The sequence below is a fragment of the Thamnophis sirtalis genome, unplaced genomic scaffold (assembly GCF_051295495.1).
Source record: "Thamnophis sirtalis isolate CommonGarterSnake01/CBP01778 unplaced genomic scaffold, rThaSir2_p1.2 scaffold_2, whole genome shotgun sequence".
Taxonomy (NCBI): domain Eukaryota; kingdom Metazoa; phylum Chordata; class Lepidosauria; order Squamata; family Natricidae; genus Thamnophis; species Thamnophis sirtalis.
Genome location: NW_028261382.1, coordinates 57,972,552 through 57,987,338, shown reverse-complemented (window position 1 = coordinate 57,987,338; position 14,787 = coordinate 57,972,552). Strand labels below are relative to the sequence as shown.

The window sequence follows — 14,787 nt, the reverse complement described above, 5'->3', positions numbered from 1 at the left end:
GGAAACCCTATATCACTTCAGACAAATGGCTATCCAACATCTCCTTAAAAATTTCCAGGTTGGAGGTTTAAATCAACCCGATTTAAATCATAATTTTTGAAGAACAACGGCCATCTCTGTCCTGCAGCAGCTCCTCCTCTGACCCCTCGTTGACTCAACCACAGTCCCAATATTGCAGAATATACAGTCTCCTCATGCTACATCACTAAGCTCCACTACATGCTGAATAAACTAAATTATTAATAGAAAACTGTGTTTAGACAGATTTTTTGTTACTCCAAAAGCTTTTTATTAAAATAAATTTGCTTTTTTTAAAAATTCGATTTAAATTTTAAAAATCTGATTTTTTTAAAATCCTTGATTTGTATCCATCATGCAGGTAGTCCAGCTGATGTGCATAGATAGTGTCCTCTCCTTCAGCATTAAGGGCAGTCCCCACAGCTTCACCAGACCTTGCTCTTGAATGTCAAATTTATTAAGTCCACTGGAAGTAATTGTACCAACCGGATTGGATTAATTTGATTTGACTTGAGTGTAAATTGAATTTCAGGAAAGGGAATATCTCCTTTGAGTCAAGCTTGACTCCTGGGGATATCATAGATTCACCAGGGTAGTTTTCTTGGCAAATATTTAAAAGGTTTTGCCTTGCTTCTCAAGTTGACACTGCAACCATCATAAATATGTCTATATTCAAACAGAAGTTGCAGAAAAACATTTGAATATATGTATGTATGTATGTATATTTATTTATATATAAATTTATTTATATTTATTTATCAGCACAAATACAACATACATACATACATACATACATACATACATACATACATACATACATACATACATATATATGAATGATTTTTATAACCCCCGGTATGCCCAAATATGGGAGGAAGATCGCTACTTCCATTCTCTGTCCTTCGGCTCATCACAAGAGACCATCCAGGCAGAAACCCAATATTTTTACTGTTGTCTTTTTGTTACATTTTGTTGTATTTGTGCTGATAAATAAATAAAGGGAGACTAGTATAGATCTATTTCAAGCTATTTAGCTCTCATCAGCTAGCCATACCCTTACTGGGATTTGAACCTGGGCTATATTACATACTAGGCAAACATCTTAGCCATTAGCCAATATATATATATTTGTTTTCTGAGGTTTTCGCGGGTGTTAGTATGTAGGTCTCTAGTTATTCGGGTTTTCTCCCGCATCAAGACATCTCCAATTTTACGCGGGAGAAAACCCGAATAACTAGACGGCTCGTCACAAGAGACCATCCAGACAGAAACCCAATATTTTTACTGTTGCCTTTTTGTTACATTTGTGTATTTGTGCTGATAAATAAATAAAGGGAGACTAGTATAGATCTATTTCAAGCTATTTAGCTCTCATCAGCTATATATATTATTCCTCTCTTATCAGCTGAGCCAAGGAGATGATTATGTGTTATGTCAAAGCACCTAACATGCCCAAATATGAGAGGGAGCACACTTAATCATTTTCTTGGCTCAGCTGATAAGGGAGGAGAGCTTGTGGCTTAGAGGCTAATACAACTGCCTAAGATGTAAAAAACAGCCCAGGTTCAAATCCCAGTAAGGGTATGGCTAGCTGATGAGAGCTAAATAGCTTGAAATAGATCTATACTAGTCTCCCTTCATTTATTTATCAGCAAAAATGCAATATAAAAATGGTTTTTCTGCCTGGAAGGCTCCTAGCGTGGAGCTGAAAGGCAAAAGGGAGGCCGTGTGCTCCCTCCCATATTTGGGCATGCCAGGTATATATAGGCAAATACGACTATTTTTTTTCTACTTGCATTTTTACATGCTTTCAAACTGCTAGGTTGGCAGAAGCTAGGACAAGTAACAGGAGCTCACTCCATTATGCGGCGCTAGGGATTCGAACTGCCAAACTGCCGACCTTTCTGATCGACAAGCTCAGTATCTTAGCCACTGAGCCACCGTGTCCCTAGAAAAATGATTAGGAGCAGCTAAACTTAGTGGAAAACTGAATGTCAGTTCATGAAAGTTTTGTTTCCTGCTGCGTTCTAGTTTCATTTTATTTTGTAGTTTGTTTTGTTGTTGTTGTTTTGCCTGCCCAATTAATTATCATACTTCATAGCAAAGAGAGGGGGGAGGAAATCCATTTTTATTATTATCTTTTAGAGGTTTCCCTGTCCTATGATGAAATCTTTCCTTTGGCCCAATAGCTTTTTTTTTTTAATCTGACGGATTAATTTTCTTTGAAGCCACTGAGATGGGCACCTTCAAGAACAGAATACTAAAGTGATTAATTTATAACTGAGTTCTTATCTGGTAATGTGTTTTCCTGGGGTTGTTGGGTGAAAGCAGCAATTAAATCCAATGCAAGCATTGGTATGACTTTAAAAAGAACAGTAATTATTAGAGAAAGAGCGTTCTTATCAGACAGAACCCCTGGGTAATTTTTTTAATTTGAAGTTTAGATTTTGAGAAAATTTCTTTCTTTCTTTCCTTCCTTCCTTCTTTCTCTCTCTTTCATTCTTTCTCCCTCTCTGTTTCTCCATCTATCTATGTATCTCTATCTTTCTCTCTGTGTATTTTTCTCTCTATATATATAGCATTTCTCTCTGTGCGACTCTCCGTCTCTCTGTCTGTCTCTCTCTGTCTCTCGGTCTCAGTCTCTCCCTCCCTCCCTCCCTCCCTCTCTCTCCTCTTCTCTCCTCTCCTCTCCTCTTTTCTTCTCTTTTTTTCTTTTGATGGCCTGGATTTTAAAACTATTATTTGGGCTTACTTCATTGTACCTGATAACTGCTGATATTTCCTTAATATTTTACCAGTTCAGTCGCAAAGCCAAATGAAATACAGCAGCGAACAAATAATAGATTCACATTTCCCTTGGCAAAACGCACAAACAACTAGAAAATGAATAGCAATACACCATTGGCGCTCATGCCTTTCGCAGTGTCCGACGCTAGTTAAATATTTATCCTGCCATCTAAGATAATTGCGAAGAAAATAATTGCCTGTTCCATATAAGCTATTAAGGGATTTCAGCTTGGGATACAGTTGCAAGAACTACGGTATATTCAAATGTTCAAACTATGAACAAACTCCCAGTGGAGGTATTCACAGTTATGAATGCTACAGTCCACTGCGCGTTCGAAAGGACGTTAAGTTTTACATCCCCGCTTGTCCAAGCCTCCCTCGCTATCTTTCCTAAGCAAAACCCAGTTTTGAAAAGGAAAAATAAAACAAAAACCAGGAACAGGAAAATGTGTTTGGATCCTGAAATAGCCTTGCAGGAATGGAAATGACGTCACTCACGTTTGAGCCAAAATCGTCTCCTTGGTTCATAAGTCCTGAGAACGGCTATTTCCTCTGCTCCTAAATTCAATCAGAAGTTGGCAGACAAAACCCCAAGGCCTTGAAGAGGAAATGGCAAACTTATCACTCCCGCTACCTCCCAAACTAGAATCAAGAGGCAGCAAAAAGTTTCAAATGACATTTTTTCCTGATAGGAAGCACCTGATTTTCCTCTGATTTTTTTAAATAAGTTTTATTATATATTTTTTTCTTTTTTCCAACATGCATACTTTACGAACAGAGTGTTTACCATCTTATACATCGTATTTATAATCATAGTTTAATTGTATTCTAATCTTCCCACTTTTATCAATAGTCATCTCTTTTATATAATCCTTTCTCTTTTCCCATCAATTGAGTTAGTTTTACATATCATTGCTAAACACCTTTTTTTTTTTTTTGGTCTTCCACTTATGACTGTAAATTCATCTTAGCAAATTAATCATTTATCACAATATCTTTGCTATTCCCATTTCAACAATATTATTCGCTTTAAATAATTCTTTATCATTTCTTAATCAATTTTTACACATAGTTAACATCACTGCACGCCCTGTATTTCTTCTTCTTCTTTTTTTACAGTTTTTCCCAGTTGTTTACCCTGTTTCTTCTTCCCCAAAAATGTCTCACAAATTCCCCTTCCCCAATCATTAACATTTTAAATTCCCAACATTGGATTACATTCAAAATTAATAATATTATTAAATGGTCTACTTTCACATTCCCATCTACCTTATTATATATAGGTTTAGGTTTATTGGATTTATATGCCGCCCTTCTCCCAAGGACTCAGGGCGGCGTACAACATAAAAGAAAACACATATTGCAAAAATTAAAAGGGACATTAAATAAAGTAATAGCAATAGCAATAATAGCAATAGCAGTAGACTTATATACCGCTTCATAGGCCTTCCAGGCCTCTCTAAGCGGTTTACAGAGAGTCAGCATATTGCCCCCAACAATCTGGGTCCTCATTTTACCCACCTCGGAAGGATGGAAGGCTGAGTCAACCCTGAGCCAGTGAGATTTGAACCGCTGACCTGCTGATCTAGCAGTAGCCTGCAGTGCTGCATTTTAACCACTGCGCCACCTTGGCTCTGTATCCAAAAAAAGTATCCAAAAAAAACACCCCAATTGATATTTACGATAAAAATTTAAAAATTAAATTAAAATTAACAACCAGTTAATCCTCTATTTTTATTCTATTCAGGCCAGGCCGGCTTGCTGGAAAAGCCAACTTTATTTACTAATATTTACCCTTTGCTCTGATTTTTTTACGTGCAAGCAAGCAGAGAAAAGGGGGTGTATTCTGGCAAGAAGTCAACGCTGATAAAGGAGAATGTTTGTAGGCCAGAGTGGAAATCAGGGATACTGGGGGGTTCTCTGAACTTACCAACAAATGAAAGGTACAGTCATGGAATCATGCCTTTCAGGACTCATAGCAGAGGTTGCAATGCAACATCTGGAACAGTGTTTCTCAACCTTGACAACTTAAAGTCCTGTGGACTTCAACTCCCAGAATCCCCCAGCCAGCATAGCTGGCTGGGGAATTCTGAGAGTTGAAGTCCACAGGACTTCAAGTTACCAAGGTTGAGAAACACTGATCTGGAATCAAGAGCTTTCCCATCAGTGGTGGATTCCGGATCCCGTTGCAACCTGTACGCTGCAACAGGGCCTGGCGCCCATCACGTGGATGCGCGCAGCACACGGATGCGTACTTACCGCCCATGACACTCCAACTGCCCGGCAGAGCATCGCGCAGGCGCCATATGCTCCATGCGTGAAAGCCCCAATCGCAGGGGTGGGTTCCTTCTATACAAAAGATTCCACAAATCTACCGTGCCGTTTAGAACCGGTTCCAGCCCCCTCCCCCCGCCCCGCCCGTCCGCCCATCATCAAGATGAAGAGCAAGAGGAGGAATTCTGGGAGTTGAAGTCCACAAGTCTTAAAGCTGTCAAGTTTGAACACCCCTGGGGTTTTTGTTTCTAAAGGGTTAGGGGTGCAAGGGTCTTGTCACTTGACAGCTTTAAGACTTGCGTGCTTCAAATGCCAGAGTTTCTGAGCAAACATTTTGGTTGCTAAGCAAGAGCGTTGTTAAGTGAATTTCACCACATTTTACATGTTGGCCACTCCCACCCAGTCACAAGGCCAGGAAGCCACTTCCACCCGGTCTCATGACTGCCAAGCCACTCCCACTCGATCACATGGCTGGCAAGTCACTCGCAGTCACATGACTGCTAATCCACTCCCACCCGGTCACATGACTGCCAAGCCATTCCCACTTGGTCACATGGCTGGCAAGCCACTCCCACTCAGTCACATGGCCGGCAACGCAGGCCACACCTACAGAAGAGGTTCTAAACAAATTTGAAGCCCACCACTGCCCAATCTGGTCAAATATCGGTAAGAAGAGCAGGTGGGCAGGTGGGCCCTCCGGAGCACCGTACCAGAACGGTACCTGGTGCTCCCAGCAGGTACTGGTACACCCGTAGTGCGGCGTACCGGTTGTATCCCACCACTTTCCCATACATACAATCCAAAATATGTTTCAGGTATGTAGACGAAATAGTGCAAGTGTTGGCCTTTAAATAAATACATACATACCAGGGGTGGGTTTCAACCGGTTCGCGGCGGTCCCTGCGAACCGTTTGGTCGCCGAACCCGGAAGTAAGTAACTTCCGGGAATGGCGAAGGGCGCGCCCGCCCGCCCGCGGTCCTTACTGGGTTTTGACGAGTTCTGCGCTTCCACGCATGCGCAGGACACATACAGCGCCTGCGCGATCGTCCAGGAGCAGCTGGAGCGTCGCGCAGACGCTAGTACGCATGCGCGCAACCGCACGTGTGCACGGTGGTGTGCGCACTCATGCACAGCACATGTGCCCAACGAGCACACCAGGCCCTGTTGCAGTGTACCGATTGCGACAGGATCCGGACCCCGCTGCTGATACATACATACATACATACATACATACATACATACATACATACATACTTTCCTTTAGAGAATATGTCACTCATCAGCTGAGTCCCGTTGGACTCCGACTGCCATAAACGACTGCCATAAACGTTGGCTACTGGTGGCCTAGTAACCATCAGTTCTAGGATTTATATTCCCAGCAGGTTTTAAGAGTGTCAGGTTGGAAAGGGGCCTAAGAATCATTCATTAAGGCCAATTGGACAAGAAAAAGCAAATAAATAAACCAAGTATTGAATGTAAGGTAACATCTCCAAAACTCAATACAGAAGCTGGATGTTTAACCATGCATGCAGAAAAACATATTGGAGGCGTCATGAAAAGAGGGGAGGAAAAAAAATTAATTTCACTGGCAGAAGCAGCTGTTTAATTGAGGCATTTTTTATTGTGCGCACTCATTGCGCCTCTCCCCCCCCTCCTCAAATTAAAAATAAAACAGTGCCAGGGATTCACATCATTTCTGCACAGAATTACCTCTTGGGCAGGAATTTTTCAATCCGTGACATGACCTTCAGCTGCCGCTTAGGTTGATCTGCATGATTTCCCTTTGCAATCTTGGAGGCTGTCGGAGTTTGGCTGCTATAATTAATAAATAAATACAGGATGCGATTCTGAGCGGGTCCTGCCAGCTGATTCGAAGTTGGATGAGATGTGCATTGCCCTTTTCTTTTTCTTTGGGAATCCTGATGAATGAAACAACATGTTGCTTTAGGGTTATCACTCAGAAGGTTATTAGCCCCTTTCATCATCATTCTAGGAAAAATGCTGTGGCAGTTAAAAATTATATTAAGATCCCATCCTGGGTAGATAGGATGTCTAAAGATTATTTGGCTCATGATGGCTTTCAGAATAAGATGTATCTCCCCAACTTCTCACTTTATAAGAAATTTGCACGGGATTTGGTGAATCTTTTATCTTGGATGAAGCAAAATAAAGCAACCTTTTAATATAAAAATGTTTTGATAATGGTTCGTTTAACAAAAGTGAATAGTACACAATAGCTTGCAGACCTCCATAGCTGGTAGTATGTCGGAGAAAAAAAACATACCAAAGGCATTTTCTGTTCATCTATTGTGGTAAGCCATGGTTTGTTTGACTTAATCAGCTGGGAATAAAAGAATGTTCATGCGTTCCAAAGTTGAGCCCAAGAACCTAACTAAATAAAAACTAGATTTCTTAGTCTTCATATGTTTTGGATCTCCGGGTCCCATACTTTCCAGCCAGTGTGACCTGATGGGACCTTTAGCCCAACCATCTGGAGAACATCAGCTAGTCCTAACCCACATGTTGGCCAACTCAGTAAGCATTCTTCTGAATTCCCAGAGTCCTTGACAACAGTTTAATTGAGATCTCATCTCCAAAAGAGAGATGCTTGGTCTTTCTTATGGCCCGCCAGTGGCCAGCAGAGCTGGCAACAGATTTGAACAGTAAGGAGGTTGGGGAGGAACCTGGGCCAGTCCTGGAGTCTGGGGAAGGCTCTGATGAGGGCTCTGTGTCAGAGGCAGAGAGAGGGCCAGAGCCATCTGACAGTTATCAGATGCCTTCCGAGTCAGACATCAGTGAGGCAGAAGAACAGCTGGAGCCTGTTCTCAGTGGGCGCCTGTGCAGAGCTGCCAGACGAAGCGAACAGCTAAAGAACAGGGGTTGACTTGGGAGTAAGGCCACAGGTGGACTGTGAATGGCCCCTCCCAAAGGGAATAAAAGAGGAGCGAAAGGAAAGTGGAGTTTGCAGGAGACCATTAGTTCGCTTCATTGGTTCGTGACTCTCTGAGGCTCTTTGCCAAGTTTTGCAGATATCAGCCTGGCAGCTCTCCAAGCCAGATAAGGTCTGTGACCATAAATGCTCCCTCGAAAGACTTTGCTGGATGTGAATGAGCAGAATTCACAGTCAATTAATAAAAGGGGTTTTTTTGTGGGGACCAGGAGTTTCCTTCATGCGCTTGGGAAGCCTTGGCCAGAACAAACATTTTCCACATTCTCCAGAAGAGAAACCCCAGAGCAAGCCCTTCCTTATCCCTTTAGCCATGCCAGGATGTTCTCCGCTCTCTTCTAACCGTCTTGCTTTGATGGCCAGAGGGGAGTCCTTCTAGAGCCCCAACGCTTATTAACTTGGTCTCCTACTTTGCCTCCACAGAACCATCTGGTTTGAACTGTACGCCCGGGAATGGCCTTTCAAGACCCAACCAGCTGAGGCAATAATTTGGCAAGTGGGCCGAGGGATGAAGCCGAACCTCAGCCAGATCGGCATGGGGAAGGAGATTTCAGTAGGTGACTTTCGGGTGAAGGGGTGGGAAGGGAGTGGAGAAGAAAGCCCAGAGCAGCAAGGGATCCCTGGTGCTTGATTGTTGCTTTTTTTTTTTTTTTAAGGTGGGGGCAGACGTTACGTTACACAACTAGGGAACATCATCAGTTCTGGAAGAAAGTGAGGTTTACAGGGAGGAGGAGGAGGAGGAGGGGGGGGGGAGAAGACTGTGGGGTCCTTGGTGTTCTCTGAGCTTGCTTGGTTTCTTGCAAATGTTTCATTACCCAAATTAGATAACATCATCAGTGCTAGAAGGAAATGGTGTTTACAGGGAGGAGGAGGAGGAGGAAGAGGAAGAGGAGGAGGAAGAGGAAGAGGAGGAGGAAGACTGTGGGGTCCTTGGTGTTCTCTGAGCTTGCTTGGTTTCTTGCAAATGTTTCATTACCCAAATTAGATAACATCATCAGTGCTAGAAGAAAATAGGGTTTACAGAGAGGAGGAGGAGGAGGAGGAAGAGGAAGAGGAAGAGGAGGAAGGAGGAAGAGGAGCAGGAAGACTGTGGGGTCCTTGGTGTTCTCTGAGCTTGCTTGGTTTCTTGCAAATGTTTCATTACCCAAATTAGATAACATCATCAGTGCTAGAAGGAAATAGGGTTTACAGAGAGGAGGAGGAGGAGGAGGAGGAGGAGGAGGAGGAGGAGGAGGAGGAGGAAGAGGAGGAGGAGGAAGAGGAAGAGGAGGAAGGAGGAAGAGGAGCAGGAAGACCGTGGGGTCCTTGGTGTTCTCTGAGCTTCCTTGGTTTCTTGCGAACGTTTCATTACCCAAATTAGATAAGTGCTAGAAGAGAGGGGGGTTGTTGAGAGGAGGAGGAGGACCATGGGGTCCTTAGTGCTCTCTGAGCTTGGTCACTTTCTTGCAGACATTTCATTATCCAACTAGGCAAACATAATCAGGACTAGAAGGGAGAGGAGTAGGATGGGGGGGGACTTCTTTCTTTCTTTCTTTCTTTCCTTCCTTCCTTCCTTCCTTCCTTCCTTCCTTGCCTGCTTCCTTCCTTCTTTTCTTCCTTCCTCTTTCTCTCTATGCCTCTTATATTCTCTTTCTTTTCTTTCTCTCTTTCTTTTCCCTCCCTCCCTCCCTCCCCCACTCTCTCTCTCTCCTCGCATAGCCCTTTTTTCTTCTCTTCTCTTCGCAGGACATCCTCCTCTTCTGCTGGGCCTACGAGCAGGAGGAGCGACCCACTTTCACCAAACTCATGGAGATGCTGGAGAAACTGCCAAAGCGGAACCGCCGCCTGTCTCACCCCGGCCACTTCTGGAAGTCAGCAGAGTAAGGCGGAGGACGCCCTCCTCTTCAAGCGCCCGTCTTCGTTGGCTTCCCTGGGCCCCAGCCGCCTGATCCCCAGCCCCATTTCTTTAGTTATCGCCACCCAGCTAATCCTCGGAAGGGCAGAACAGTTGATTCTTAACCAAGTTAAGAATTTCGCTGGGTTATTTTCTTTGTTATCAGGCATTCCCCCAAAAAATGAGTTTTTGAGAATGAGAATTTGGCCCAAATTAAACGTTGAGCATTGACACATATGCAAAATTAGGTCAAGGATTACTAGCAGCCGAGCAATGGTGAAATATCTGGGGCGGGGTGGGGGGGGAACCCTGCAGTACTCTTTCCTGCTCTGGCTGTTTACCGACCTCCCTAGGGTATAAATTTAAGGCCATCCCTAACACACACATGCACACACACACACGCACGCACAAACACACAGCCTGTTGCTAGGCCAACTGTCTGCTCACAGCTGGAGTGAGCCTTGCATTCCATTTCTGTTCTTTGCAAAGAAAGAGGAGGGGAAGAGGCACCTGCAAGAAAGAATTATCCCTATTTTTTTTTTAAATACCCAATTTCCTCTCAAATTGTCCACCATTGTTCAAGCCTGAAAGATAACGTGACATCGCAAGGGTTTGAGACTCGATCGGTTAAGGTAAAGGTTTCCTCTATCCTATGTCAGACTCTAGGGGGCGCTGCTCTTCTCTGTTTCTTAGCCAAGGTAGCCATCTCTGTCCGAAGACGCTACTGTGATCATGTGGCTGGCATGACTATGAGGAGGCGCATGGAACTCTGTTACCTGCCCACTGAAGTGGTGTTGTGGCCCACCAGTCGCCAGCAGAGCTGGCAGCAGATTCAGACAGTGAGGAGGTTGAGGAGGAACCTGGGCCAGTCCTGGAGTCTGGGGAAGACTCAGACGAGGGCTCTGTGTCGGAGGCAGAGAGGGAGCCAGGGCTATCTGGGAGTTATGTGCTGCCTCTGGAGCCTCCAGAATCGGACATTAGTGAGGCAGAGGAACAGGGAGCATGCGCAGAGCTGTCAGAAGGCAAGAATAGTTAAGACAAAAGGGGCAATATGGGAGTAAGGCTTGGAGATGTTTGGGCCTTCCCATGAGACATAAAGGAGGAGCAAAAGCAAATTTGTTCATTCTGATCGGTTCAAGCTTTGAGAAGCTCTGTTTTGACTCTGTGCTAGGTTTGGCCTTGCAAAGCTAATTGGCAATTAGGTCTTTGGCGGCATTTCAAGGGAGCTAAAGGTGAGTGCTTGTCAGCATTACCCTACAAGAATGTGGCAGATTCCTGTCGGACTCTTCACAGACTGTTTGTGAATCATTACGGGTTGTCAATGAATATAATTCACAGTGGCTTAAATAAAAAGAGGCATTTGGGGACTAAGCGTGAGATTTTTACTGTCTCAGGAAGCCGAGGTCAGAACAAATGGTACCTATTTGTCTAGTCGCATTTGTGTGCTTTCAAACTGCTAGCTGGGCAGGAGCTGAAGCGAGGGATGGGAGCTCACCTCCATCGCATTGTGCTTGGGTTTCAAACCCGGGCTGTCAGCTTTCCAGCTAACAAGCTCAGCATCTTTAACCACCGAGAATCCCAAATCCAGGCCTTCATGAGACCCCCAAAGCATTCCTGTGCTTTCTCTACCTCTCCCCACAACCGACTTCATAGGTTCATTGTTGTGGAGCTCAACCTGGAGGAAAGAGTGCTGATGAAGCTGTTTGGAATTGCCAAAGAGAAGGCAGGGTTGAAATCCATCAGTAGCTAAATGGTAGATTAGGAGGACCAGATGTTACTTCCCAGGAATGTTGATCTCTCTGATTAGGTGCCCTTCCCTTCATCTTCTTGACAGACGGATGAGAATAACCAGGTAATTCTGGAAGCCTTCTGCTCAAAAGGGAGTGGAGACCTTCTGTACTTGCTTAGCAATACTCTCTTCATCCTCCCGACCCTTGTTTTCAGCAGCATCAGATGGATTCATTCATCACTCAAAGTCCTGGAGGAATCTGTTTGGATCTGGCTCAGCGTGTTGCACAAATTGAGCCCTGGTGGTCTGTAAACCAGAGGACATGGCTGAGGGCCTTTGTCCACTCCAGAACTGATGAGCCCTCTGCCCTCCTGGAGTTCAGCAGAAAGCTTTAACCACCATACAATGTGCTACCTCACTGCCGAGCCTTATCCTGCCTCTGTTTCCCACTTCAAGCAGAGTCCTCTTGGAGTCTTCAATGGTTTGACGGGAATGGGGACCTTCATTGATTGGAGACTTCAAGGGGCAGACTGAAGACTGATCCTGCTGGAGAAGATCTCTCTACATGAGCCAACACTGACTCAACACAGACGATCTTCAAGCAGAACCATTTGGGCTCCCTTGTCCACATTTATCTTGGACCTGGAGTTTCTCTCAGGCACATCTTCTCATGGAGACTTTCCTTACCACTGAATGGTGATGCTATCCACCCATCCTTGAGATGATAGTGTCAGGGTTCCCACAGATGCCTAATTAAATCATGAGACTTGTGCCAAGCTTCAAAAGAAACCCAGTTATTTATTAAGAGCGTCATGTCAGCACGTTCCTAAGTGAAGCCAGCTCTGACCCCATGTAATTTACGGCCCCAATCATGACCCTGTTTTCCCCATCCTCCCAGGGTATGTCATCAATCACATTTGCCAACAGGGCAATTTGCCGGGTTTTAGAGATCACTCCCCTCCGGCCGCTGTGGGCAACCCTGGGAGACAGCCTTGAGAGATATATGTCTGGAATGTGCTTTTGCTTTTGGCTGCCATGCTGCTTCGCCGTTTTCTCATCCCCCTTGCCTATGGCAACTCAAGAGCAGACCAGGGATGCTTTGCGACAGATAGAATGCTACTGTACATCTACATAAAATTTACACTTACATTGCTTGCCTCTACACGAGGGGTGGTGGGTAACTACATCCTATTGACTTCAAACTGAGACAGTATGACCACCTAAGGAATTCTGGGAGTTGAAGTCCACAAGTTGTAAAGTTGTTGTGGTTCCCTGTCTACCCTTACCCTCTCTTGTTCCAAGTACCAGAAATGGATGACTAAAGCTAAACAGATTTTGTTCTAACCTAGGCTTCCCAAAAGCACGAAGCCAACTCCTCATCCCTATAAAACCTCTTTTATTTAGATTAAAGGGAATTCCTCTCCAGCAAAGTCCCGGCCAACAGTCTTTCAAGAGATTTCACAACTACAGACCTTTATCAGGCTTGGAGAGCTGCCAGGCCGATATCTTCCAAACGCCATGCTGTAGCAGCAATTACTTGGCAAGAAGTCAGGAACAGATCTTCACCCGAATGAATTGAACTCATTGTCTCCTGCAAACTCCACTCCCCTTTCGTTCCTATTTCATTCCCTATGGGAGGGGCCATTCACCGTCCACCTGCGGCTTTACTCCTGAGTCGGCTCTTGTTCCTTAGCTGTTCCCTTCTCCTGGCAGCTCTGCACATGCGCACATCAGGAACAGGATCCAGCTGCTCTCCTGCCCCACTGATCTCTGACTCCAAAGGCAGCTGATAACTGTCAGATGGCCCTGGCCCCCTCTCTGCCTCTGACACAGAGCCCTCATCCGAGCCTTCCCCAGACTCCAGGACTGGCCCAGGTTCCTCCCCAACCTCCTCAATGTCTGAATCTGCCGCCAGCTCTGCTGGCCGCTGGTGGCCCACAACAGATGCCATACACCTTAAGCCTGCCTTTGGATGGTGCCAAAGAGGGGGGAGGGAAGGAATACTCTTTTAATGCCACCCCCACACCTAAAGACAACTTGAGCCTGTCTCATTCATGGCCCAGATGCCAGTTGAAGGCAACATCAGAAGGACATTATGGCGGTTTGCGAACTTGCTGCAGTGTGAATGTCATTCCCTGTTTGACTCTTGTTCTCTTTCTCTCTCTCTTTCTCTTTCCTTCCCAGGCTGTGAATCAGAGGATTGGTGCCTTTCTTACATCCCTCTTCCTTCCCCTTCTCCAATCCCTCCGTCCTTGTCCACAGACTGGAAAGGTACGGCCAACTTGGAAGTGTTTCCGGCATCAGAGAGGTGCTGATCTCATCCTGCCCTTTAAAGCAACAGACCTGAGGCCTGGACAGCAAGCCCAGTCTCGTGGGGGGGCGGGGGAAGAAGAATGGACGGTTCTTTGGTGTGGATGGAATGTCAGACGGAGAACAGGAAGCAGATCAGAGGCTGAACGGTAGCCCGCCCCCCTGCTCATCGGTCTGGAAACATCTGATGGCAACCAGCCCTGAGATTATGTTCCCACGGGAATATCTGAGGGCAACTGTGAGCTACCCTTAGAAGCCATTTTGCATTAGTGGATGCTGATATTTCTCTCTCTCTTTCTCTCTCTCTCTCTCTCTCTCTCTCTCTCTCTCTCTCTCTTTTTCTTTTTTTGTATGGTTCTCTTTGGTTGCTTCCCTTGGACTTCCTGTTTCATTGCCTGCCCCGTGGAGAAAGGAGAAGGCTGTTTCAGCAGCATCGGGGAGGAGGGTGACTTTTTAACAGGACGCCACAGAGGTGCTCTTAGATCGTCCCAAGGGTGCTTTTTCAAAAAGGCAACTTGGATTTCCTTTGCGTGTTTGTGCTTTTTCCCCCTCTTGTTCTGGTCCGGAAGCTGCTTGGATGAGATGCGAAACATCTTCAAATAATAATTTAAAAAAACAGTTGCCTTTCCAAAAAAGCACTTTTGGGACAATCGTGACCTGGAGGACGGAGACCATCTCCGTAGACCATGGCTTAGATCTCTCCTCAAATTGCTTTCCCCCTGGCTGTTCATAAAACAGTCCATCAGGCAGAGCAGAGAAGGAACTCGGAAGAGTATCCAGGGAGAGCTTCATCCTTGAGTAACCTTCACGCAGTCAAGAATTTCCTCCAACTTTCCTTCTGGGTTCAA

At 45.1% G+C, this 14,787-nt stretch overlaps 1 protein-coding gene across 3 annotated transcripts in view; it reads left to right on the top strand.

Moving 5' to 3' along the window:
* Positions 1–14,540, top strand: part of KSR2 (kinase suppressor of ras 2) — a 202,982-nt gene extending 188,442 nt beyond the window's left edge. The window contains exons 18-20 of one of the 3 annotated variants that reach the window (XM_087705677.1): positions 8,451–8,584; positions 9,753–9,886; positions 13,814–14,540. In XM_087705677.1, the coding sequence (XP_087561803.1) occupies positions 8,451–8,584; positions 9,753–9,886; positions 13,814–14,092 (547 nt within the window). In that variant the 3' untranslated portion in view covers positions 14,093–14,540. Of the gene's footprint in view, positions 1–8,450; positions 8,585–9,752; positions 10,230–13,813 lie in introns of those variants that run through there. The other 2 variants (XM_087705678.1, XM_087705679.1) reach the window with 2 other exon arrangements.
* The last annotated feature ends 247 nt before the right edge of the window (positions 14,541–14,787 follow it).